We start from the raw sequence: 27,394 nt of genomic DNA on the forward strand, positions 1-27,394 counted from the left end.
TTTTCTACCGTGACCTTCTCTGGTCCCGCAGACTGTGATTTTGGTTTTATTTCACTGCTCACATGTAAAAAGCTTCAATTTGCATTCTGAACACACCTGTTAATTACATTCTTGATACACCCTTTGGAGTTTAATGGTCTGGCAAAGTACAGTGCGATTGGTTGGCAGCCAGTTCAAAGACAGCTGGGATAGGCTCTCACACACACGCGGCCCTCGTGAGGGTAGAGTGCTTGAGAAAATGGGTGGATGGATGGACGGAAAGTCCAATGACATTGATGTTTTTGTTGTTGTTTTCATTTTCATTCCAAACTGTCATTCATTTCAAATATACTGTATGTGTGCCTCTTCCAAGAATTAACCTGTGATACTTACTTATGTGCGTACGTACTTACACCGCAAACAGCCCACAGGATCACAGGCATTTCAGTGTCAAAGGAGCAACACTCCGTGTTACTGAGCCCGCTGTGTAGTTATACAATACTGTTGTTGGGTGTGTCCGCCAGTTCCAAAAGACCCACTAATGAAAGTAGAGCAGCCCACCATAGCAAAAGTCTTTGCAAAATGAAACAGTAAACCTCCATTTTAGGAGTCATAATTGATCCTGCAACCCCCCCCCCCCCCCCCATCTCCTAATACAAACCATGGTCCGTGAGCTGCATTAGCGTCACTCTCTCTGCCAGGTACTCAAGACTGCTTTTGCAATGTTGTAAACAAACAAACCAAAAAAAAAAACTTTCATTAAACAGGAGTGTTTCTTTAAGCTTAAAATAGATTTCAAAGTTGGGAAGGGTACTTTAATCTCCGCCTCCCTCGATGTATCCATCTTTGGAGAGCGACCAAATGTGTCCTGCAGTTATTTGAAAAATCACACAAAACTTTTACTTACTTTTATTTTTGTTTGTTTAAATGTCCTTTGTGTTGTTGTTGAAATTTCCATTCTTTACCTTTTGTGATTTCATGACTTGTAATATTTGGCACTGTGATTTTAATGTGTGTGTGTGTGTGTGTGTGTGTGTGTGTGTGTGTGTGTGTGTGTGTGTGTGTGTGTGTGTGTGTGTGTGTGTGTGGCGGAGCCTCCTGCCACCCCAGCGCCACCCAGGGCAAAACTGTCTGGAACTGTCATTGTGCTTTGGAGATCTGAACATTCCTGCTTCTCCTACATTGTATTTTTCTACATCTCGTGTAGTTAAAGAAAAAGAAATGGAAACAGAGATGATGTGGTAACTAGAAAATGCATTTTCGGCTGATGCGGTTCTTGCTAATTAATGAAAGGAAGCGAAGACACATCTGTTAACATTCCTTCACCAAGATTAATAAAACTATGCGCGCTCTCTTTTTTTATGTCAACTCGACACTGCAGCAAGCAATCTCCAGGGATCCTTTCCCTGCTTGGCACGTTTGCAGCAGATACAGGTTTATTTTCTTTTCCTGAGAGGATAAATGGTTAGGTGATGAAGCAGCAGTTGTATTAAAGTCAAGGTGGTGCTCGGAGAAAAGGTGGGGGATGGAGAATGTACCATATTATAAACTCAAAAGGTCCCCAAAGCCAAATTTTCACTGCACGGGGATTTTATATTCACAGTAATATCGAAACAGTATCGTTGTCAAATAACTTCACAGTCCCTGATGAAAGTGACCAGAAATATCTGCAAATAGAGCACAGTGCCAGTGTTTGCGGTGCTTTCGCACTTCATTATCTTCCAGTGTCAGAGCAGACGCATGTTGGACTTGGTTGGCCTCATTGTGGAGCTGTGCTGCCCACTCTTAAATCTATTTCTACGTGTTGGCCAGAACACAAACGGCAGAGCATTTTGCTGCAAAGGCTCTAAGATGATCAGATGCAAGGGAGCGCAGCAGTCTGCCAAATGCCTGTTAAAAAAAAAGCGAAGCACAGGTTAGGTTCAGTGCAGGTTGATGTGTGTTGGTAACAGACCGTCAAATTTAAATGGAGGGAATTGGAGCGAGCTGAATTTCCATTTTAAATTATGACATGTATTTAAACGAGAGCTGTGATGAAGACTTCTCACGATGAGGTGGAGGGATGGGGCGGGGGGGGCGACTGGAGTTGGCTGCAATATCACCAGCACCAAACGGAGACGCACACGCGCAGACTGGGAATATCTCAACTGCATCTCTGCAGTATACGCATTGCACCTCCGAAACCAATCGGATTACAACCCCTCCACAGCATATGACGACTGTGTGAGGGAGGGGGATGGGGGTGGACTGGAGGTGTGTTAACAGAAGATACAAGACGAGAGATAGCAGATGGAACAATGAATGATGTGCAAAGGAGGAGAGAGCAGATTGAAGGAAAAAGAGGAGGGTGAGCAGGGGCGGAGGGACAGAGAGAGAGAGGAAAGGGAAGACGGGGTTTATTCAAACGACGCTGGGGAGTGGGAAGTTTCAACGCTACTCTCTGCTTCACGCACGCAAACAAGACAGAAGATTACCCAAAACACATACGCCAAGGTGAGAAGACTTCATCGTCATCACTGGCATCACCATCCTCATCATTTGATGGGTTTTCTTTTTTTTTATGTTTGTTTATTTGTTTTCATACAACATATGATGCTCGCATCCAAGTCTGATTGTGAGCGCTGCTTTCAAGCAAGGAACTTAGCCACAACCCAAGTTGAGAGTGTGCAGGCATGCAATGGAAACAGCGACGCACTGCCGGGGCTTTGGGGAGTCGTTCTTTCATCCAGAGCGATTGTCGATGTAAAAAAAGCAGCTTGCAATAGTAGGTGTCTTATTATCTAGTATTAAATCATAAAAATTAATACTTTAATATTTGGGGGGGGGGGGGGGGCTAACAACAGATAATACATCACTGAGAAGCCAAGCATGTTGGGGTAAAGTCTGATCTGGTCTGTTTGCATTCAGCACATGTGCCACAATTGAGTGCTATGCATAATTATCTTATATGCTAATAGCGATATCTCAACCGGGTCAGGAATTCATATGCGCCAATCTCATCCATTTTTATACATGTGACACTTGCACTGATTACATGGGAGAAGAGCCATGGCAGAGCCATACCAATATTAATACGGAAGAGTATGCAACTATGCATGGAAGTCCAAGGATTCACATCAGCGATATCTCATTATCTGTGGTGGTGGTGGGGGAGGTCCCCCAGGCAACAGGAAGCTGGGATGTGACTGAAGGCTTAGGTGATGAGCGCTTATCTTAAATGGGCTTCTACAAAAAAGGAGACTCCTTTTGTCTGCTTATCTGGCTGACCTCATCAGTGTAAGACATGGCTGCTACAGTGTGGATTTCACATTTGTAAGCAGTGCAGGTTTGTGTTTGTTTGGCTCTGTGTGTGTATGGGTGTTTGTGTTTCTGCCTGCATTCCTCTCTTATACTATGCTGTACCCTGTATGTGCAAGGCTGCTCGCAAAGACATTGTGTGTGTGTGTGTGTGTGTGTGTGTGTGTGTGTGTGTGTGTGTGTGTGTGTGTGTGTGTGTGTGTGTGTTTTCACTGTGACCAATATGTGGGTTGGGCTCTTTTGTTTCAGCCTTGATACTGAATGCTGAGGATTGTGTCATGATTCTGTTTTTGTTTCGGCGACATTTGGTTTTGTTTCCTCCATGTGATTTTTTTTGTCTGTTCTTGTCATCCAAGTGCCTTCTGTTAACCAATGAGCTCCCCCAGCCTTTTGTGTCTTGTCCAAGTGTTGTATTTAGTTCCCTGGGTCTGTCAGTGCCCCACAGTGCAGAGGTGCAGGCTTCGATTCCGGCTCCGGCCTTCCTGTGTGGAGTCTGCACATTCTCCCCGTGCCTGCGCGGGTTTTCTCCGGGTACTCCGGTTTCCCCCCACATTTCAAAAACGTGTGGCAGGTTAATGGAACACTCTAAATTGTCCCAAGGTGTGAGTGCAAACGCGGATGGTTGTTCGTCTCTCTGTGCCCTGTGATTGGCTGGCAATCAGTTCAGGGTGTCCCCCGCCTACTGCCGAAGACAGCTGGGATAGGTTCCAGCACGCCCCGTGACCTGTGTAAGGATAAATCGGATCAGAAAATGGATGGATGGATGGTTCTGTCAGTCTTGCTCAGATCGTTGTTGCTGTCACAATGTTTTGTGCTTGTGTCATGGGTTTTTGTTTGCTTGATATTTTGATTCATTGCGGTTTTCAGGACTTTGTCTTCTGGATTTAAGTTTTCCATTGTACCCCTACAATGATTTTCTGTTAATACATTTTGATTGGTACTCCCTGGTTTTCCTGCTTCCCTGCTTTATTTGGGTCCACTACCATCACATTCACATGGCATATTAACCTTAAGTGGATTAGGTGCAAAATCCTTTAAAAAAATCATCATATCGAGCAATAAATACATTATAAGAACACTTAGCTTTGGTTTTATGGTTTTTATATCCAAATATGTGAGTGAGTGTTTGCCACCAGGAATGGTTAGCATTTGGAATGTGTAACTACAGACGTTATGGGAGAAAGCAACAAGAACACTAAACCACCAAAGCCAAAAGGAAGTATAAAACAAATAGTTCCAGCTTCTCTGTGTCACTCTCTGAGAATCAAGTAAGTGCATAACAACTGTGAGAGGTTTTGAAGCATCGACAAAACACATAATTAAACTTTTAGTTTATCCATAATCAGAAAGTGTTTCATAGAACAGATTCACAGTTTTGTTGTTGTATTTTTCTTTGTTGTGAGGAAGAGGCAGATAATAGAAGACAAGGTGGATTAGAGCTCTGAGAAATATATCTCCTCTGTTGTCCAAGCTTCAGATGACAAACCTGGCGTGAGGATTGAAAACCTACTTTGTGTCTTTCACTCTCCCTTCGCGAACATTCATTCAGCCCCAAGGATGGTTCTCTTTCTCGAGCCAAGCAGGCGGCTGACACCTCCCGGACAAGATGAGAGGCCGCGAGGGGAGAGAGGAAGAGAGTCTAATGAGAGGGGTTTCAGCAGCAGGGGTCAGTCAGTGCACCTCCAGATAACAGCCCCATGACTCATTGATACGTCCCAAGTGCCCAGGCCACGCCACTGCTGTACAAGTGAGGTTCATTAGACATCCCTGTCAAAAAAAAAAGGGAGGAAGAAAATGAATAAAGCAGAAGAAGACGGTTAGCTATCATCAAACCGTGAATAAATTAGCCAGAAGTGGTTTTCAATTTCAAATGAGGCACAGCATTCGCCCATCCATATGATTTCTGATCCGCTTATCCTCACGGGGCGTGCTGGAGCCGATCCCAGCTGTCTTTGGGCAGTAGGCGGGGGACACCCTGAACAGCTTGCCAGCAAATCGAAAAGCACACATAGACCAACAAGCATTCACACTCACAATCACACCAAGGGACAATTTAGAGTGTTCCATTATCCTGCCACGCATTCTTTTTGAAATGTGGGAGGAAACTGGAATACCCAGAGAAAACCCACGCAGGCGCAGGGAGAACATGCAAACTCCACACCCTGCACCGTGAGGCTAACCAGTCGACCACCGGGGAGGTACAGCATAATTAACTTTTTTACAAGAACGTCATTTTCACAGCAGCTTGCTTTGCTGTGAAGCTACCTCTAAATCTGTCGATAAGGTATCTCCTTTGAGACTGTACCAGTGTTATTTCATACGATGGTTAAAACCACTACATAGGACTACACTTTGATGCCCATGCACATTTGAAGTACTTGTTTTTTTCCAGCCTTCCTCAAAGGGACTGCCTATACTTTGATATCGACTCCTCTCACCAGGTGAAGGGCAACATCAAAACATTGCACCCGCAACTGCATCCCCCAAACCTCACTCCCTCCCTCCCTCAAAGAAGTACACAGTATTGTTCATTGTCTCCAGTTTTATGTACTCAGATGATAAAATTTTAAAATTGCCCCCTTTTACTCATTATATTGTCTGTGCCCCTCATACATATACATATACAGTGCGCACACACACACAAACACACACACACACATACATACACATATATACATATATATATATATATATATATAGTGATCCCTCGCTCTAACGCGGTTCACTTTCCGGGGCTTCGTTGTATCACTGATTTTTTTTAGTGCAGTTATTTAATGCTTTTAAACAGTGAATTGCGTTCTGCATCCTGATTGGCTAAGGTCCTGACCGACGTGGACAGTCTCCGCACCTCATCTCTGTACAGCTTGCCAAATTTACCTTTGCAAATTTTTGGTCTTTGGCTTCATTGTATCAGTCGTGGATGATGGTCTGTCAAGGAGGGGAAGCTCAATTTCGGCCTACATTATAAAATGTGTCCATTTATTTATACGTAAATTCTACTCTCCGTTCCTTTTCAAAAAAATGAGAAGGTTGCCTTCACCATAAGATCGGTGATTGGCTCATTTCGCTGTCAATCAAAAAGAGATTCAGCCTCAGACAAATCATCCAATCATCTTGTAGAAAAGCTTCCGGGCCAGCCCATAAATGCCCACTGTCCATCGACTCCCAGAGACCCTGAGCGTCCAATGGGCGGAACAAAGCCAGCATTTTTCCAATGTCTCATCTCGTTTCAATGCATTGGGACGACCTTCACTGAACTCGCTCGACGCCCAGTGTCCGCACGGTCGACGCTCAGTGTCCACACACTTTAAAGCACAGTGAAGCTGCGGAAATGAATGAGACGAGAGTCGCGTCGTAACCAGTAATAAGAAGCTGATTCGGAACAAAAATTGAGCGCGTTGTAGCGCATATTTAGTCAATGACATGTCCACACAATTGTATGTACACACATATATTTGATCACTAACGTTTTGACATTTTAGGGGAAGTTGAGCTTCCCTTGCAGTCTTAGAGCAATCACCTCTGCATTGTATACATAGTTCAGTACTGAATAATAACTGTAAAAAATAAAGCTGACTATCAAGTACCAAGTACAACTTTATTGTCAAATGTGCTGTATGTGAAACACAGCACATTTGAAATTTTGTCCCTCTCACATTTAAAAAAAATAAATAAATCCTACTTCACAGATTTCACTTATCACTGAGTCTTTTTGGAATGTAACGCCGCGATAAACGAGGGATTACTATATATACAGTATACAGTATATATATATATATATATATATACATATACGTATCTCCATCCATCCATCCATTCATGATCTGAGTCACTTATTCTCACAAGCTGGAGCCTATCCAACTGTCTTTTGACAATAGACGAGGTACACCCTGAGCAGCTTGCCAGCCAATCACAGGACACACCTAGACGAACAACCATTTGCGCGCACAATCACACGTAGGGACAATTTAGAGTGTTCCATTAACCTGCCACGCATGTTTTTGGAATGTGGGAGGAACCGGAGTACCCGAAGAAAACTCACACAGGTGCCAGGGGAGAACATGCACACAGGAAGGCCGTGGCCGGAATCGAACCCTGCGCCTCTGCACTCAAGACAGACAATGCAATGTAATATTGTAGTGTGTCATGAAATTATTCATGAGCCATAATAGGTACTATACCTGTATATACAAATGTATATGTAAGGTGACATAAGATTCTATTGCTACTGTTTCTTGTGCCTGTGCCCAGCTCATTTTAGGAGACTCCCTTTTGAAAGTGAGAGACAAATTTCCGCCTTCACAGAGAGCGACATTTGCTTTCGTTTTAGCACACGTGTTTTCAGATCATGTGATCAGGACCGTGCCATGCATCCGGGAGTACAACATTGTACGAATTGATCAGTCGTGTCGCTAGGCAACGGAGGAGATTCCCGTGTTGTCCATTTCGTTCATCAGCAAAGTCACAGTGGCAGTTAGCTTCCTACGGTTTGTTGTAACGAAGGCATTTTCACTATTTTGTGGGGAAAATTTGGTCATTATCATGAAGTTTACAGTATAAAGGTGTTCGTTGTAAGCAAAATCGGCAAATGGAAAATGAATTATGTGAAATCGGGACTTTGAAATGTGAAAGTTATCGGGGTGAATTCATTCAGGGTCTATTCATCCAACTACAGCAAAGAGTTTTCTTCAGGGTTTTCTCGTTTCGAAGCAACATCTGTCATCCTGTCAAAACTGCAGTCTGCATTGACCTTAGAGCTTTTTTCCACTGCAGTGCCTCCAAGGTCATTCAACGCGTGAAGAAACCTGAAAGCCACTGCCTGTTAGCTTAAACTGTATTTAACAATGAAATACAGTATACCCATAACTAATTAACAATGTATGAATCAATTCCCCGTCATGTTAATTCTTCCCGAAGACAGCCTGGGATAGGCTGCAGCACATCCTGAGTGAGCATTTCAGAGAATGGATGTTAATTTGTATCCCCATTTTATTATTTATACGGCATTAACTTTCATGATGGCACATTATGTTATGAAAAAATGTTGGAAATTGTTGTCAAAATTACTCTATCAGCCGATCGGCCACAATGACCAGCACATTACCCTTTCATTGAGGAACAATTGGTGCTTTTGATCTAATGACACTCAGAGTTGGCCACTGGCTTGTAGCTACCCCCCCCCCCCCACCCAAAACAAAAACATGACGAGAGTACTTAATGACTTCAGACACTCCAATAACTAACTGACACAAACACAATTATGAAGCACCTCAGATCATTCCAAATTTACACAGAAGGTGGCATATTTTACAGTGTTATATACATTCACCAGCCACACCATGATGGCTTCTTGCACAATCGATGGAGATTCAACGTCATCCAGATAAGGCATTTTGAGAACAGATTCTCTTTTGCCATCCTGACCTAGCTGCAGACAGCAAAATAAATTGTACTGTAATGTTTGCTTGGGCGGCCCGCTAGTCCAGTGGTTAGCACGTCGGCTTCACAGTGCAGAGGTACCGGGTTCGATTCCAGCTCCGGCCTCCCTGTGTGGAGTTTGCATGTTCTCCCCGGGCCTGCGTGGGTTTTCTCCGGGTGCTCCGGTTTCCTCCCACATTCCTAAAACATGCATGTCAGGCTGATTGGACGCTCTAAATTGTCCCTAGGTGTGAATGTGGGCGTGGGTGGTTGTTCGTCTCTGTGTGCCCTGCGATTGGCTGGCAACTGATTCAGGGTGTCCCCCGCCTACTGCCCGGAGATGGCTGGGATAGGCTCCAGCACCCCCCGCAACCCTAGTGAGGATCAAGCGGTTCGGAAAATGGATGGATGGATGGATGTTTGCTTAGGGTGGTACACAAATGTTTGTGTAATGTTTCACTTGCCTGATTTTTCTACAATAAAAGACAGATTTGTCAGCATGTACACCAATATCTACTGGGGCGAGTACACCCCTAACATTTGTGTACATACATACCATATTTTTCATGGGACAACAACATCAAAGAAATTACAGTTTACGACAATTTAAAGTTGTCACTGAACAGCTTGTAACAGTGTAAATTTAAAGTTTCCTCAAAAGAACTCAAGACACCACCATACACGTCTTAACCACTGGCAACTAAAAAAGAATACACCCTTAAATGAAAATTGACCAAACGTACACATTTCCTGGTGTGTCATGTGACTCGGTGTCACAAGTTCTCCAGCAGTTGTGTTAAATGTGGTGTTATCGCACCCATAGTGGTCACTGGAACTTCAATCCGGTACCTCATGACAAATAAGTCACTGAAGAACTAAGAAAAAACATTGTTGCGCAACATAAAGATGGACAAGACAAAAAGAGGACTGTAAACACCTTGAAACTGAGCTGCAATGTGGTGCCCAAGAGTATCCAGTGGTTGAACAGAACAGGTTCCACTCCAAAAAAGGCCTCGCTCAGCTTCATGAAAAAAGTTAAGTACTCATGCTGAATGTCATATGCAGTGGTTGTCTTTGGAAAATGCAGTGGGCATATTGAAGAGGTGAGGGGTCAGCCTGCCAGTAATCGGACCATACACATCTCACTACTACTATAAAATTGCTCGACCTGGCTGTCATCTTCAAGCCTCTTTTAAAGATGATGTACAAGAAGGCCCACAAACAAGACAAGACAAGCAGACTAAGGGCAGATTAATGGACCAATTGTCCTGTGGTCTGATGAGACCAAGATAACATCTTGGCTGAGATGGTGTCAAGTGTGTGTGTGTGTGTGCGCGCGCAACAAGGTGAGGGGTGAAAAGACAAGAGTGTCTTGCCTATAGTCAAGCACAGTGATGGGAATGTCAGGATTTGGGGCTGTATGGGTGATGCCAGCACCGGGGAGCAATCGTTCATTTTGTATCGGCAGAATTCGTGTACACTTTCAAAATTGAAATTCATACTTTTTTGGAACACCTCCTTCTACTCTATTTCTTCTATCTCCTCCTGTTTTCTTTTCATCCCAGCTTCTACCATCTATTGATCTGTCTCCCGAGCTCTATTTTTAGACACATGGAGCATCTCGGGGAGCTGCTGAGCGATGGAAGACAGATGCCACTGATTCTGTGAGGTGAATTTTTATTTGATAGCCGGGTGATAAGACTTCAGATGTCTTTTTCAGTGTTTACTTCACTTTGGCGCAAAGCAGTGAATAAGCCCAAAATCACTCACATTGCTTTGTGTTGTTGTGCTCTCATGTGGTCATGTATTATTTTGTTTAAAAAAAAGAGAGGCAGCCTGCGGTGATGGAGAGTGTTCCCTTGCTCCTCCACGGTTCACTTATTGCGGTTTCACTCTTGAGGTGGTTTTCCCCTATTGCAGGTTTACCACACTATTTCAGGAGGTTTCTTGGTCTTTTTCTCCCTTCCGAGGTGGACAAGTCAAAAATATCCTTTATTATATATTTATTTATTTATTTAGGTGAAATTCATTCGTTAATTCATTTTCTGAACCGCTTTATCCTCACTAGGGTCGCAGGGGGTGCTGGAGCCTATCCCAGCTATCTTTGGGCAGGAGGCGGGGGACACCCTGAACCGGTTGCCAGCCAATCGCAGGGCACACAGAAACGAACAACCATTCTCGGTCACACTCACACTCACACCTAGGGACCATGGTCGAGGAATTCTACCTCTTTCTGTCGCAGGTTGCATTTGTCAGGTCTCAGTTTCAGACACTGTTTATGTAGCCTTGAGAATACTTTTTTTCAGCTGATAAAGGTGTGTTTTAAAATCTGGCAAGTAAACTATGTTATCTTCCAGATACATCAAGCGTTGAAAAGTGGCAGGGGCATTGCAGAGGCCAAAAGGCATCTGTTGGAACTCAAACAGGCCCAGTGGTGGTAGTAAAATCAGTCTTTTCTTGGTCTGTGGGGTCTATCTCAACTTCCCAAAATCTGTTCCCCAGGTCCAAGGTGGTAAACCACTATGCTTTGCTCTTACGAGAAGAGTCAATGCGTCTCAATTCTAGCAAGAGGAAAAGCATCTTTGTGCTTTACAGTTTAACTTCCTATTATCTACACAGAATCTCCAATTCCATCCTTTTTCCTTACAAACACAATAGTTGCTGCCCAAGAACTACAATTTTCACAAATCATGCTTTGGTCAATCATAGCGGACAGAATTGCTGTTACTTACACGCCACAGAAGGTAATGGTCGGAAACATTCTCAATGGGGTTAACATCACCCATCAGCATTCGATGTTTCACGGATTTTTTCAAACGTATTAAAAAAAAAAAAAAAAAACGTGAAAATGCCGCAAAAGGTCCACAAGAGGCAGTGAAAGTCAGTAAAACAACAGCAAGTCACATAGAGCAACATATACAGTACTACATACATGTATTTACTGTATTTCGCTATTCATACACTAACCTAACCTAACTTATACATCTTTAAATATATTTATATATAGCAAGAAGTAATGTTAATTACTCCAAACATGCATGTATACCATTAAATTTGGCCTTATAAATATTATTTATACTCATACTCATGTACATACAGTATACCTACAGGTATATGGCGGGTTCGCTACTTTGCGGATTTTCGTCTATCGCGGGTGGTTTCAGTCCCTATTAACTGTGATAAACGAGTGATTACTGTACCCGCTTTCCCAAAATCATCCTCACAGATGGCAAATACTGTACTTCTTCACCTGGTGTTGGTCTCCTTCTGTTATTTCTGGCCTGCGGCAGCAATTACACTAATATTTCCACCCTGCTGTCCTTTTGAAAGAAAGGGAGGGGTAATTCCCTCAATTGCAATTGGCCAATCTGGCCGCCTTGCAGAACTTGATTGATTAGGAAGTCTTTAGCTCCAGGTGTCTTCGGAACCTCAATTAGGTCCAGCTATGGTAATAATGCAATTAAACCTGCATGCAAAACCACTCAAAAGAGACCGCCCACAAAACAATAACCAAATGGCAATCTAACGTTGAAAAAAATGTCAATGCACCTTAAAATAGCATGACGATAGTCAAATAACTGACTAGTTTTACTGAAGACAGCGTATTATTTTTTTCCGTTTAAAATGGCTTCCTGTAACCTGACTCCAGCGTCGGATTGTACGTCAGATGAACATAAACAAAACAATGACCAACAGGGGGAGACAGAACGGGAAGCCTGGCGGTTCACTTAGATGTCTTCGATAATAATAATAATAATAAGAATAAGAAGAAGAAGAATTCATTCACTTTCCGAACCACTTTTATCCTCACTAGGGTTGCGGGGGGTGCTGGAGCTTATCCCAGCTGTCTTCGGGCAGTAGGCGGGAGACACCCTGAATCAGTTGCCAGCCAATCGCAGGGCACACAGAGACGAACAACCATCCGCGCTCACACTCACACCTAGGGAAGATTTAGAGTGTTCAATCAGCCTGCTATGCATGTTTTTGGAATGTGGGAAGAAACCGGAGTACCCGGAGAAAACCCACGCAGGCCCGGGGAGAACATGCAAGGACAAGGACACTTTACAATCAGGAACAAAAACAATAAAACACAATGCGGGTTGAGCATGTTGAGCATAGATGTGAAAAGAAAACAATAGGGAAGAGGCAAAGGAACTGCAAATTATGGACACAAACCTGTGCTTAATATGCACTTAAATATATTTCAAGACTCGCATCGAAACACTTTTTTAATGAAATAAATTCTTTGGCATATTCTGTGGAGCCCCTGTAATAGCCTTGACTCCCCCCTCTCCCACCCACTCCACCACCTAGCCCCCACTGGGATCCTGCAAATGAAAAATCCTGGCTCCATCAGTGGTAAACACCGCAAGTCAAAATTCTCAAATGTTTTGTCACTGTTGAGATTGAGCGAACATAAGTATGGATAAAACTCGACAAAATAATTTCACAATAAAAGCAGCCTCAACACATGAAGTTATTTCCATACATTATTGCGGAGTACATAAAAAGTAAACGTCTCCAGCAGGGGTGCCCAAGTCTGGACCTTGAGAGCCCCTATCCAGCCTGTTTGACATGTTTCCCTCCTCCAGTACACCTGATTCGAATGATGAGCTCATCAGCAAGCTTTGCAGAAGCCCTGATAACAATCCTGATGTTTCTGATTTTGCTTCTGACTATAAAGATCGATGACCCCACATAATCAGATGAAAACGGCAACTCCATTATATTTCAAGTATATCTCAGCGGCTAGTAAACATCATGTGTGATGGTCCGGTTTTTCATTTGTACGTATGGAATTGAATGGGCAATATGGACTGGCCGGTGAGCCTGAGCAACATGTATCCACATAACAATTTGAAAGTGAAGTCGTAACAGTGTGACACAATGAAACAAAACTCACTCTGTAATTCATGACGCTGCGCAATCAGCTTGCACTCAAGAACACCTAACAATTACATTTAATTGAGGATTAGGATTTTTGTTGAGACCAAATTGTAACTGCATTAATTTAACGACAATTGACATAATTCCAAGAGTAGATGACATTTTTCATTCATAACCATCATCAGGGCATATTAAATTTCCAAAAATCTAAATCTTGTCAAGTGTATGAGACGTATGGAAAATAATCGAGAGAACAAAGTATGCCATTTGCTTAATAAAGTAGTCATTACAAAACAAAGATAGATTTGCGTGAGAAAAAAACTGATACATGACGAACAGATACACGACAGTGCGTCAAAATGGTGACTGCTTTGTGTTAGTCTGCGAATGTAAGTCACGCTGGGTTAGAATGTGGTCGGATAGGTTCCAATACTAACAAGTGTTTGGAAACAAAATGTTCCCAGGGTTCAACAGCGGACAAACTATTATCTGCAGCACCTCCACAACCATCATAGGATTGTATTGCACCACTGATCACTTTATCTCTGCTCGATGACTCTCCACGTTGTCGCACAGCTGTCATTGGGTGGTGCTGCAGCACAATGGTTCGCTCACATCATGGAAAGTCTTTTCATACTTGAATGTCATGTCTTTGTTTATTGTAGTTGCTTGTTATTGCAACATGAGACAAATTCTTTGCGTGTTTTACATACTTGGCTAATAAAGATGATTGTGATTCTGATTGTTGATGTTCAGAGAAGCTTTCGTTCATTTATCTTATGACTTGTAATACAGCAGTGTTGTTTTTTTTGGCAGCCATTTTAGATTTAGTCTCTTTAGTGATTTGGGCAAAAAAAGGCCATTAGTTTTTGTCACATTTTCATCATTCCTATTTGTGATTGTTCTAGTCTAGTTTTTTGTCGACAAAAACACCAAAAGGGTTCAGTTTACAAATACTCAAAAAGGTTTTACTCTAGTTTGAGTCAGTTTTAGTGAAAAATAGACATACAAAGTTTCCACCCAATAACAAAGGCTTTCTGATCAACTAAGGATTATGGACCCGAATATAAAACGGCCCTGATTATAAGACGACCCTCTTTTTCAAGACTCAAGTTTGAAAAATGACTTTTTGAACACCAAATTAATTTTTATACAGAAAGTAATTACAGTTCATCTGAAACAAATGATTATAAAAATATATTTAAGAGAAAAAGCATATTTTTTTGCCTCATTCAAATCTTAATATCATTTAAATATGTGAACTAAAGTGCAATCACATTCGTAAATGAATGGCTTCTGGTTTTTGAAATGTAAATTACATCATAACTTCTCCTCAGCTGCCGGATTAACCTGGCTGCTCTTCGACCCACTTTTCTCCAGATTGTTGCTACGTTTCTCCATTTTCTGTTATCTCTTCTATTATTTTCTTCACTTTTCTTTCTTGCCGCTATTTTTTATTTTTCTTCTTCGTGCTACCGCTATTTTTATTTTTATTCTTGGTGACAGGGGTTCACTTTGGCCTGGGGAGTCAAGTTCAGCATTCGCTTCAATGATATCTGGCGCCATCTAGCGTTGTGGATGGGTATAATGTCTGGACCCCGAAAATAAGACGACGCCCACTTTTTCAGTCTTATTTCAATGCAAAAAACACCGTCTTATATTCGGGCCAATACGGTGGTAACCATGGACTCAATGTTCATTACCTCAAAATAAGCCAAGAACGAAAACATTTTCTTGGGCAATTGTTGTTCATTTATTTCTGTGAACCAATCCACTCAAGTGCAATGAACATACACGTGCCCCAAATATGCGCAACGATTGAGCAACACTTAAACACGTGAACAAACATGGCACTTGAAGCAAAATAAGTCAACAAAATAAAAGCAAAGTTTTAACAAGATAGACTCTAGAGGGGACTCCTATCCCTGGTGCAGTTATGGTGTAAAGTTGATTTCATCCTCAGAGTTGACAGAGTGGATGATTTCTTCACTGCAGCTCAGAATAACATGAGAGGTAAGAGAAATAATAGACATATTCCATTCCATCATCCAAATAAATACCAGAAAATACTCCACAGCCTACTTAACCTCCTAACTACCAGTAGTTCAAATTTGTCCTCTGTAGAGGACATTTGTGAACCTAAATATCTCCCACCCAGTGCATCCAATCGCATTAACACCTTGTGTTACTCTAAAGAGGACATTCAGTGCTTTCCAATGATACCAAATTTGTAGGGGTTAGAAAAAGTAAGAAAATCAAATGTGTGACTCAGTGCAAGCACTTTTTATGGGAAGAGGAAAAGTAATACCGGTACTTTTTATCAAACACATTTTGTCTTGAAATGCTGTTGGCATTTTATTTCTAAGACTCTTATGAACACGTTAAAGTGTTGTTTGAGTTGTTTTAAGTGTATTTGAGCCTAGTATTAAAATGTAGTGGAATTTCAAAAAATTATTTTGGAGTAGTCCAATTACTTCCCATAGATTGGGGAATTTCAAAATAAATGTGATTGATAACATTTTTTTTCCTTGTAGTCAGGAGGTTAAGTCATAATTCCTACATGTGCCCTAATCTACTTTTAATATTTCATTATACACACAACGTGCTAATGAATTGGCGTTAGCTCAACCAAAATTACTTAAGCCTTAAATTAGCCCATTTGTGTCAGGGCTTACGGGGAAAATTGCGTTGTTCTTTCTGCTGGGTTGTACCAAAAGTACAGGATGTCCGCATATGTTTTCTTCGATTCCGACCAACAAGCCCCTTTTGTGACACTGCCGCCATGGTTCAGACGTGTTGCGTTTTGTGCGTGTGCCCTGCGTGTCGGCCGGGTGGTGGGCGTGACCAAACAAGGATACTTTGCAGCAGAATTGCTGACATTTTTTGACAGACAGATAAGATGCACAATAGGAGGCAAACAAAGCATAGAAAATAAATAGGCCCATACTTATCGAATGATATAATAAAATCCGATGATAAGGTTTCATCTTGAAACATAAATCCAAGAAGGTGGAAATAGCCAAATGGACATTTGTAGCTGAATTTTAAATAGGGAGCAGCGCAAGCAAGTAACAATTCCGACATTCAAAAACACATAGCTCAGGGTGCTTTTTAACTCGCATGATCAAATTTAGTCTCTTGCTCCCACGGGTTCTCATTACGGAAAAGGTTTGTCTGTTGTACTCTTTTCATTGTTGTCACCTGTCTGATGAGTATCATGACTCAACATGTTAGAGGGGCTGCCATTCCGCAGATAAGCTTTTGGTGTGAGCTGCCATTGTTGTGCAATTGCGAGGGTTATTGATGATTCAAATTTGCACCATATGAGGAAAACTCATTGCTAAATGACATGCTCCTGTGATCTTGATGTAATATGTGTGTTTGTTAGACCACCTTTCAGAAAGACACATTCCAGCATCCCAAACTGCTTTTTGCAATGCCGTCTCCTCCGTTTATCGTGAGAATGAGGAATTTCGACCTGAATTCACATTTTAAAAAAACAGCAACAACAAATAAAAAACAGGAGTGCAAGTATGTCATCACTAAATGTCTTTAGAACAAATTTGTAAAACAATGTGTTGGGAAATCTACCTTGCTGTTTTTGTTGCGCAACAACCTGAGAACCAGAAGAGAGACCACACAAAATCCTGCAAAAACTGCCCAACGAGCCGAGGGCACTGTTGCGACCTTTTGATGACTCACAAAGAATGAGACTAACACTGAAATTACAGTCGTGTGTGTGTGAACAGAGATGGTCATTTAATTAGGTACAGCAGGTAAACAAACATAAAACATTCAACCAAATGCTCCCATTGTGCCTGAGTTCAATAAGAAAAAGAAGCACAGTCTTTGAGTTGGTTTGCACTCAAACAGAATTATGTTGGGGAACAAAGGATAATAATACATTTCAACTGAAATGGACAAAAATGCCCACAGGCCAAAGGCCGGCACGTTCCCTGGGTGCAAGGGCACAACATCACAACAGAACCCTCATAAGGGGAGGCGCATACTACTACATACTAAATATCCCGTCTTACCGAATGAGCAACAAAGACAATTTGAATATTCCACTCTGCTAGAGTTGAAACAGAAAGAAAGCGCTGTATCCAAACAAGAAATGTGAGGACTGATCGCTAACGCAAAATCACAGCCGCCAAAAAGAGAAGAAACGATCCTTTTTAACCTTGGTGTTTCCAAATGAGTGTAAGGTATTGGTGGGTAAAATTAAAGGGTTGAAGGTCACCAATAAGAGAGGAGCAGCAGGAGCCAAGTACATCCCAAACAATTTTACATAGACGTGAAGAAACCTAAATTCCAATAAAGTTGGGACATAGTTGTAATTCGTCACTAAAAACAAAATACAATGATTTGCAAATAATTTTCCATGTATATTTTATTGAAAACATAACAAGGACAAAATAGTTCATGTTCAAACTGATTACGTCTATTGTTTTTTTGTCATTTGTAATTTTTTGGGCAAATATTCACTCGTTTTGAATTTGATGCCTGCAACACATTCCCCAAAAACTGGAACAGGGGCATGTTTAACGGAGTGTTCATCACTTGTCCTTTTACCATCACGCAATATGAGCATTTGGATCTCCATTATTGTATTATGATTATTATTATTATTTTCAATGGGAGGCAGGTTTGGACTGCTGGCGGGTCAATCCAGCGCTCACATTCTTTTCCTTTGAAGTCACACTGCTGTGACATGCGCAGAATGTTCCTTCGCATTGTCGTGTTGAAATAAGCAGGGACATCCCTGAAAAAGATGTTGCTTGGATGATAGCACATTACCAAAACTGTATGTACCTTTGAACCTTCAGAGATGTGCAAGTTACCCATGCACGAACACACCCTCATAACATCATAGTTGGTGGTTTTTGAACTTTGTGCTAATGACAATCCACATCCTTCTCCTCCTTGGCCCGGAGGACACAATGTCCTTTTCACTTTGCGTGAGTTCATCTGAAGCTCAGACGCAAAGAAGCAGGTGGCATTTCTGGGTGTAGTTGCTATATGGCTTTCGCTTTGCATGGTAGAGTTTTAACTTGCATTTGTAGCTGTGATGGCGAACTGTGGAAACAGAAAGCTTTCTGAGATGTTCCTGAGCACACGTGGCAATATCCTTTTATACAGTGATTTTGAATGCAGCGCCACCTTATTAAGTATTGAAGGTCAAGGGGCATTTAAGGTTGGTTTTCGGCCATGCTGCATGCAAAGGTTTTCATGATATTATGGACCGTAGATAAATTGCATTGAGAAAAATTGTTCTGAAACTGTTTGAACTGTTTACTCACACAGTTGTTCACAAAGCCTTTCCGAGATGCTCCTTTTACAACCAATCATGACTTTCACCTGTTTCAAATGAACAAAATAGCTTTTTTTTTTTGTTGGTTATTTTTGTAGGTTTCAACAACTTTCTATTTATCTATACAACTTAGTTATTTCTTAACTAACTATTTCCCAAAAACAGTAACATTCATTTGTGTGTGTGTGTGTGTGTGTGTGTGTGTGTGTGTGTGTGCATGTGTAAAGAATGTAAATGATTGTTTCTTTTTTTTTTTGCCAGATGTTTTTTGTTTGTTTTTTTTGGTTTTGTTTTTCCTTTGGGGTTAGTCAGGGGACGTCGGTTCAGATTTGTCAACTGTGGGAATGTGAATTGTGAAGCCCTTTGAGGAGAGTCTTTTGTGATTAAGGGCTATTTAACTAACATTTGACTTGACTAGACAGGTACAAATCTCAAGTCAAAATGCATTCTGGTCATTCTACACTGAGTATGTGTCACTAACTCTCCAGCTTTCCAGCTTCATGACAGAAAGATTGCTCACACTATACTGTCCTGCACTAAATTGAATAATGACATTTTTTGAACAAAAATTAAAACCTGCAACCAGAACTAAGTGCATTAATATTAATCTACTTGGGGTGCTTTGAATTGCTCCCATCTGATTTTGAACCAGGTTTTGGTTGCCTGGCAACAGATATATTGCAGTCTGTAGTTCACAGCTTTCACACTTATTGCATTGTAAACAGCAGCAACTGAGCTATCTTAAGGGTCGCATGCCACATTTTTTTCCCATCATCTTTGATGTCCTTTTGCAAGATAATTTGGGTTGGAAATGCCCGCAGGGCCCTTTTTCAAGCTAGTTTCGTGGCTCTTAAATACCTGGTATGTAAGGCAGTTGAATTTCTCATTTATATTCAATATGTAAATAAGCTTTGTTCTGATTGGGTTAATGTTCTCCCTAATTTGGGGTGGAAAACAGCTTGAAGCTGCCGATACTGTATGTTGCCATCTTGTGGCCACCATGCTTCTTCGTTATGTTGGCGCCATTGAAATTTAGAGGGTCGTCTGCGAAATTGTGGCTGGCCATAGTGCACTCTGAGGGGCCACGGCACCGTGATGCCTGAGCCTCCCCCGGCGACAAATGTGTTCTCTTTTTTGTTTTTTAATTTGTCCTCCTTCATGGTGATGACTGCCGACGTTGCGGCAAACCACGGAGCACTTTTAGGCGGATTGGCCAACATGTGTGTCCGTGTGGCTGTGTCACCTCTAATCTGAAGTGTGAAAGCTGACAAAGCCACCCGACATGAAATGTGCCAAACACAGCACAAATCTTGTTCCGAAATGCTGAGGAGGTTCTCCCAAAACAAACTGAAGAACTCCTCTGAGGTTGGCAGCTGATGCAAAGTTTTAGCTTTGCACAAGAAGCAGGCGTGTTGTTTTTTTTTTCCTGAGTTGGGTGGTTGTGTAGCAGCAATGAAGTGGCCAGGCAGGTACTTGAATACTGAGGGTCGAATATTTATCACAGCGGTGCTGAATTCAAATTTGCTCGTTTTGCTGGAGCTTTTTTCTTTAAAAGGCTATTGCATGCAAACTGCATGAATGTCAAACTTAAACCATTTTCAGACTAATTTTTACCGATGTTACTGTTATGTATAGAACATTCATGCATCCATCCATCCATTTTGTAATCTGTTTATTCTCACAAGGGTCGCGCGAGCTGGAGCCTATCCCAGCCGTCTCCGTCAGTAGGCGGGGTACACCCTCAAGTGGTTGCCAGCCAAGAAAAAAAACACAGACGAACAACCATCCACGCTCACACTCACACCTAAGGACAATTTAGAGTGTTCCAGTAACCTGCCACGTGGAACGTGGGAGGAAACCCACACAGAGCTGGAATCTAACCTTGCCCCTCTGCACTGTGAGACCGACGTGCTAACCTGTCAACCACCTTGTTGCCATGTATAAAACTGAATTTTTTTGCCTTATGGCAAGAGACCTTTAAAAGCCACTGTCAAACGAGCCTGTACTGGGTTAGCGAGCATGAAGGGCCGATCAATCAAGCTGTAAAATTTCAAGTTATCTTGGTTGTTTTGTTTTGTTTTGCTGGCACAGTCAATTTTAACATAACTACAATCTTAGTGTCAGCTGAATTACTGCCTATTATCATTATGCTTATTATAAATTTCCCTCTCTCCAGAGGTAAGATGCTGCTCCCAACAAGCATGCTAATTGGCCTGCTGTGCCTGAGCCACGCAGGCGCTGCGATGGGTTTCGCTTGGCTGCCGGACAACGATGAACTACGGTCAGCTTTCTCGGTGGCTCGGACCAACAGCATGGAAGGTGGACCCAAGATGACGGTGACCTTTGACACGGTCTATGTCAACATTGGTGGGGATTTTGACCCAAAGACTGGTTTGTTCCGCTGCCGCATCCCCGGGGCCTACTACTTCTCCTTCACAGTGGGAAAGTTCCCTCATAAAGACTTGTCCGTTATGCTGATGAAGAATAGAAATGAGGTCCAAGCCATTGTGTATGAAGAGAATGCTGGAGAGGAGAGGAAGGTAGGTCAGAGCTCTCTTATTGCAGCAATACTAAGCAGTGCATAAAAGCACACCACTGCATTGGGGAGAAATGGCAAATCCTGCCAAGTGGAAGGCAGATGAATGGCGTATGCCCACATGAAGAGCATGGGAAGGTGGATTTCACGCGTGTATTTTTAAACATCTTTCTTTCCTTCGGCAGCTTTAGGAGAGAAAATATATTTTGTTGTTGCAGTTATAATCGACCGAAAGGTTTCTCTCACAGTGGAAAAAAAGTATCATAAATCAATCGATTTTTTTTCTGAGATGTTTTTTTTAAATATTCAAATCAAAACTACTTTTTTTTTAACAAGCACACCGCCTTTCAACGTTTTGTCATTTCATTCTGTGCAGACTGTAACTGCACCTACAATTTTACATTCCATTAGCCCTCCCTACTTTTAGCTTGGGAGCATCAGAGGATCACGTTGCTTTATGAATAACCTTTATCGTGACTAAGCTCTGTTTCTTAATGTCTCACAAAAAAGTCATTCTTTGCCAAATCAACCCAGAAATCTGAAAATTAAAATACCAGTAATGTAAAATAATTTCACCTTGAAATTGACCTTGTGAATCATGTGACCCTACAACTTTTTTTTCATGAAATGTGATCTCGCACGTGTTCTTTAATACACAAATACAATATTCATCATATTGAAAGTTGAATATTAATTAAAGGTTTCATATTTAATAAACATAAATAAAAGGTATGGATACTTTGACCCCTTATTAACACAAAAGAAAAACCCCACATCTTGGAAACCGTTATATGTTTTAGAGAACATATAACATTTTGTTCAGGTCACGTGATCCACAAGCTCTATTTCAAGGTCAAATTATAGGTCAAAAGGTCAAGCAACAAAACTGTGCCTCAATCTTCTCAATAATTGCAGCTTTGTAATCCTTATTGAGTTACCTTTCTAACAATATCTTTTTTTTTAAGATTGACACAGTAGTTCCTGAGCCAAAGGATGAAAATGAAGGTGGCCATGGACCTTTTTGTCAAAAACTCTGCACGCCGTAGCTACCAAACTGCTGTTCCGATAGACGTAAAATTTGAGAGTTAGTGTTTTGCCATCCCTATCAAGTACACCAAGTTTAATCAAAATCATCTGCTTAGCCTAGTGGGCATGGAATGACCCAAAAATCTCAGAACTGTGTTAAGATCTGTAAAGGAGACTTCCCATGCAAAGTGTGCTTCCATCCTTAAGGTACAGAGCCAGAGTGTCATGCTGCAGCTGGAGTTTGGTGACACCATCTGGCTCCGCCTCCACGGCGATCCTCGCTATGCCCTCTATAGCAACACTGGACACTACACCACCTTCAATGGCTTCCTCGTCTACGCAGACACCTACGACTACCAGACAAACCACCAGCAGCAGCAGCGCCCTGCATACAGCTCCCAGAACCTTCAACAGGACAACGTGCCAATGTGGAATAGTAACCAGGCCACAGTGGATGTTGGGTCTGATCTGAAGAACACGGTGGGCGAGAAGGAAACACAACAGGATGACGAGGAGGAGCAGGAAGAGGAGGAAGATCCACGATCTGCTTTCTCAGTGGGTCGCACTCAGAGTATAATAGGAGTGAATCAGGCAGGCATGCCGCATCACCAGCCGGTCAGCTTTGACACAGCGTTCGTCAACATCGGGGAGGACTTCAACGTGACGGAGGGGATTTTCATGTGCCGCGTTCCCGGTACGTACTATTTCTCCTTCAACGTGGGCAAGCTTCCTCAGAAGACTCTCTCTGTCAAGCTAATGAAGAACCACCTGGAGGTGCAGGCAATGATCTATGACGACAGCCACGGAGAAAAAGCTCTGCAGAGCCAGAGCTTGATGCTCTCGCTCAAACCCGGCGACACAGTTTGGCTCTACTCTCACCAGAGAGATGGCTTTGGAGCCTACAGCAACCACGCCAAATACATCACCTTCACGGGCTTCCTGGTGTACCCGCACTTAGCCGCCACAACTGCCATCAATGCCACTGGTCAGTCACATGCAGATAAGAATCCCTAGCTGCAGCGTTTTGGCTACAAACTAAATGTTGAGGTTGGAATTCATGTAAATTGGTGCACATGAGTGATTCTTCACAGCTCTTCCATACTTCCTCTTCCTGTGAATTCCTTCGTTGTGCTATAGAGAACTTGGATTGAGAGCAGATCTTGAATATGAGGATCTGCTGAACCTGCCGCAAAAGGCCACCCAAAATGAGACTTATTTACAACCCACCTCCTCCGTATTTGAGACCTTGATTGCTGATGAAAGGCTGAATATGTCACGATCACTGTCTGGAGACGTCATGCCCAAATGACAGCACAGCTGAATTCACTTCAAACTGTAGTTTAATGTCATTGAATGGTGTGGCAGAAGTCCTGAAACTTCACTTTTGGCCATTGGGCATGTGCAATTGAAACAAATGTGAGCCAACTTCTTAAAGGGGAAGTCAAGTCAACAAGTTTCTTGACACTAGTGTGGTCCAAGCACCTCCAGTCGTCCAAACATGGTATTCTGAGGAATATTGCATTTGTGGACTACGAATTAAACAGAAAACTCTCCCTGTTTTTATCCATGTCAGGGGACTGCCATTTTGCCTCGTACTGCCATTTGTTGTCACCTGAAATTGACATCACAGTGCCTAAGAGCTCAGGTAACGACGCTAACAGCTCATCTGTACTCTCGGTCGGGTCATGTTCCATTCGCAGTGATGGGATGAGATGAGACGGATACAAGCAGGTGGGGTTTTCTGCTTAAGCTTTATTTCCTCAAACACAAAATTAATTGGAATTCCGTGTTTAGACGAGTGGGGGCACTGATTTGACTTCTCCTTTAAGTTTTGAAACTGGTATTCAACACAAAGAACAAAATGTTTCTTCTACCTAAAAGAATTCCATTCTGACTAGTGTTTCTGCTTGTAAGTCTTCTTTCTCATTGACAAAATTGTTAAAAGCAAATACATGAACTGTTTTGGGGGGGTTTTTTTTACATATTTGATCATTCTCATTTTAAAGCATCACTCACACCGAAAAAGAGCCACAAGGGCAGCCGAGGACAAAACTTAGTTGCTTTTGGGATCAGTACAAACTTCATATCATCCCATATGTGCTGTTGACCACATGCCATCTTCCGTGCCTGCGGGAGTGGGCAGCATAATTTGATTTCTAATTCTGGCAGAGTGTAATTTATTTCTTATGATGAAGACCACTAAGGGGAAAATTAAATTTACTCTTCAAGGCCACTTTAATATGCGTGTCAGTTTCATTTTACGCTGCGGCGAGAAACATGATGTGGTTAGAAATTGTGATTAACCCAGACATATGAAATTGTACAGAGTATGCTGCCTGAGAAACGCAATCATCTTTTTGATTGATTTTTCCAATTTGTATCACAGGTAACAGGATTATGATAGGGGCCGCTTCTATCTGAGCTCTGGTTTTGTGGGGGTGTGTTGAATGACAAAAGTATCAAACTTACCAGTTGGAATAAGATATTGAAAATGTAGCCATAAAAACAATATTACTAAACAAAAATGAAAACAAAATATTTATTTTCGAACTATTTTAAAATAATAAATTAAGGTAAAAATCATTTACTATATCTGAAGTCTCAGCAATTGACATGGTTTTACCGACTATAATTCAAAAAGCAAGATTCAATTTTTTAAGCAAAAGCCTAACAACATGAGGGGAAATTGGAATTCTTCATTATAATTTTCAGCAAATTATAACAAAATGGCTGTTTTATAAAAAATATATTTTCACCTCTTTAGGCTCTGAAGGTATTTATCCACATTTCGGCAAAACAGCCCCATGACAAAAATTATAGAATACAAAGCAACATTCTAATCAAAGCATTTGTACTGCAATTAGTGAACAAAACACTGAGGAATGTATTTTTTTTCTTTTTCATGAAACGCAAAACAAAAAAATAACTGTAGTATTGAGTTTGTTTAGGGATTAATATTCTTGTGGCGCCATACACACAACTCACAAAAAGTTAGGGATACTTGGCCTTCGGGTGAAATTTATGGGAAATGCAAAAAGTTCACGCTACAGTGATATCATGTCATGAAAGTAGGACATTTAAGTAGAATGATGCACTGGTGATTTCCTCATCTCAAACAATTAATTGAAAGAAAAGTGAACAACAATGGTAGGGACATCACAACAAAAAATGTCGACATCTCAATGACTCGTCATGTGCCCTTGGGCGTCACTTTCAGCTTGACAACGATGTCTCATGCTCTTCACAAGTGGACTTATTGTCTGCTGAGGCATGGCATCCCACTCTTCTTAAAGGGCAGCCCTCAGGTCATTGAGGATCTGAGGTGCAGAGTATCGAGCCTTTACACAGCGATCCCTTAGTGGTGTTGTTTTCTAAAGGTTACTTTTACTCAAAGTACACGTTAAGCTTCAGCTCATTCCACTCGTTTCTGTGTTCTGTTTGTCTTTTCACTTTTTCCACCCCAAACACACAGAAATCCCCATTCACAGTGGATCTTTGTGAAACTCTCGATCACTCCCCAAACATGGTACTTGTTACATATTGTGGAAAATTCTAATTAATCTGTGGTGTGTGAAGTAACTTGACCATTCTCATCTGAAACTTCCAGAAGCATGTGATGCATGCATGTAACTGAAAATTGCTTCAAGTGGAAAAAAAGAACACCGGCCTAGTCCATACCTGTGTATTATTATTATTATTATTATTCAAAAGTAATGTATCTGTACAGTTCCTGCAACGTGTCATTGGTCTGTGTTTCCATATATAATTGTTTACAATTTCTTAAGCTGACATGGATCCAAACATACACAAAAAATAATTTTGAGACAAGAGTGCCCACTGCGTTCTATCGATTTGAACTGTTAATTTAAAAAAAAATCCCAAAATACAAGTTGAGCTTTGTCTTATTTTGATCAATCTGGCTTGTCTTTTAAGTGTCGAAAATTTTGAAAATGAATTCACCAATTTTACCATTGAACAAAATAAAACGATTTAAAGGGTGTACTGGTTGTATGTCATTTTATGGAGAAAACAAAACAGATGGAACCAGTGACCTGTTCCAAATGATGCTGCGGCGCTATCTGCTGGACAGTTGCAGCAACAGCAAAAACATTTGGACGGGTACTGAGAGTTGACGAAATGTTCTAATTAGCTCTTTTCAGGCTTTTACCAGCACATTTGTTTTCCTGACAGAATCCGAGTTTCCAGAGACTTTGCCATGCAGGGTTAGGATACTATTAGTTCAGTGCGCGTACCCCGCGAATTTTACAGATTTTTAAATGGTTTTGTTTTTTTTATTGCGTGTTTTATAACAAGCTAGAAAAGTGTAAAAATCACGCCGTGCAAAAGTTTACACGTACTATTTTTACGTCTTATAGTACAGGCCCTTTTGCTTAAAAATGGTTTCATCCACCTCACCCCTCCCACCTCTGCTTCGGAGCTCCGAAACGGCGAGCCGTCCAGTCAGGTCGAACGAATGAATGTCTAAGACCGTGTACCATGCTTTAAACAGGAGCAGGGTGCGTGACAAATGTCTTTCTTGCAGGCAAATTGATGATAAAATCCACCAAAAAAAATCTAGCAGACTTTTTTTTTTCACAGATCCGTATTAAGGCATAAAAAAAAGATATGATCAACCCCACACAGAACTGATACATTTCCACAACACTGACCCCAATGCCACAAAGTAAACTATAACCGCTGTTTAGTCGTCATTGTCATTTTGTTGACTGGTGCTACTCAGAGAAGAAATAATAATAAGACTACGACTACGACTGCTACTACTACTAATAATAATAAATCATCATTTAAAGAAAATTCACAAATGAAAAGCTGACATCGCTTTGAATTTGTGGGTCATTGGAATGAAAACAAAACAAACTCACGAAACAGGCCTTGACCCCAGAAATAAATAAATATATACAGTAATGGTAAACTTA

The 27,394-nt window shown here is 41.6% G+C and overlaps 1 protein-coding gene across 1 annotated transcript; it reads left to right on the forward strand.

Moving 5' to 3' along the window:
• Positions 1-2,391: 2,391 nt before the first annotated feature.
• c1qtnf4 (C1q and TNF related 4) lies at positions 2,392-26,457 on the forward strand. Its single transcript, XM_086107127.1, has 3 exons — positions 2,392-2,472; positions 21,072-21,435; positions 22,665-26,457. The coding sequence occupies exons 2-3, from the start codon at positions 21,079-21,081 to the stop codon at positions 23,469-23,471; spliced, it is 1,164 nt and encodes a 387-aa protein (XP_085963253.1). The 5' UTR covers positions 2,392-2,472; positions 21,072-21,078; the 3' UTR covers positions 23,472-26,457.
• The last annotated feature ends 937 nt before the right edge of the window (positions 26,458-27,394 follow it).

The sequence above is a fragment of the Hippocampus guttulatus genome, chromosome 3 (genome assembly GCF_054856545.1).
Source record: "Hippocampus guttulatus isolate MCC_2025c chromosome 3, RoL_Hgut_1.0, whole genome shotgun sequence".
Lineage (NCBI taxonomy): Eukaryota > Metazoa > Chordata > Actinopteri > Syngnathiformes > Syngnathidae > Hippocampus > Hippocampus guttulatus.

Excerpts from the sequence above, each read along its gene's own strand:
- c1qtnf4 (XM_086107127.1), top strand. The coding sequence starts at position 21,079 with ATGCTGCTCCCAACAAGCATGCTAATTGGCCTGCTGTGCCTGAGCCAC. Across the intron at positions 21,436-22,664 it reads ATGCTGGAGAGGAGAGGAAG|GTACAGAGCCAGAGTGTCAT; the intron begins GTAGGTCAGAGC and ends TCCATCCTTAAG.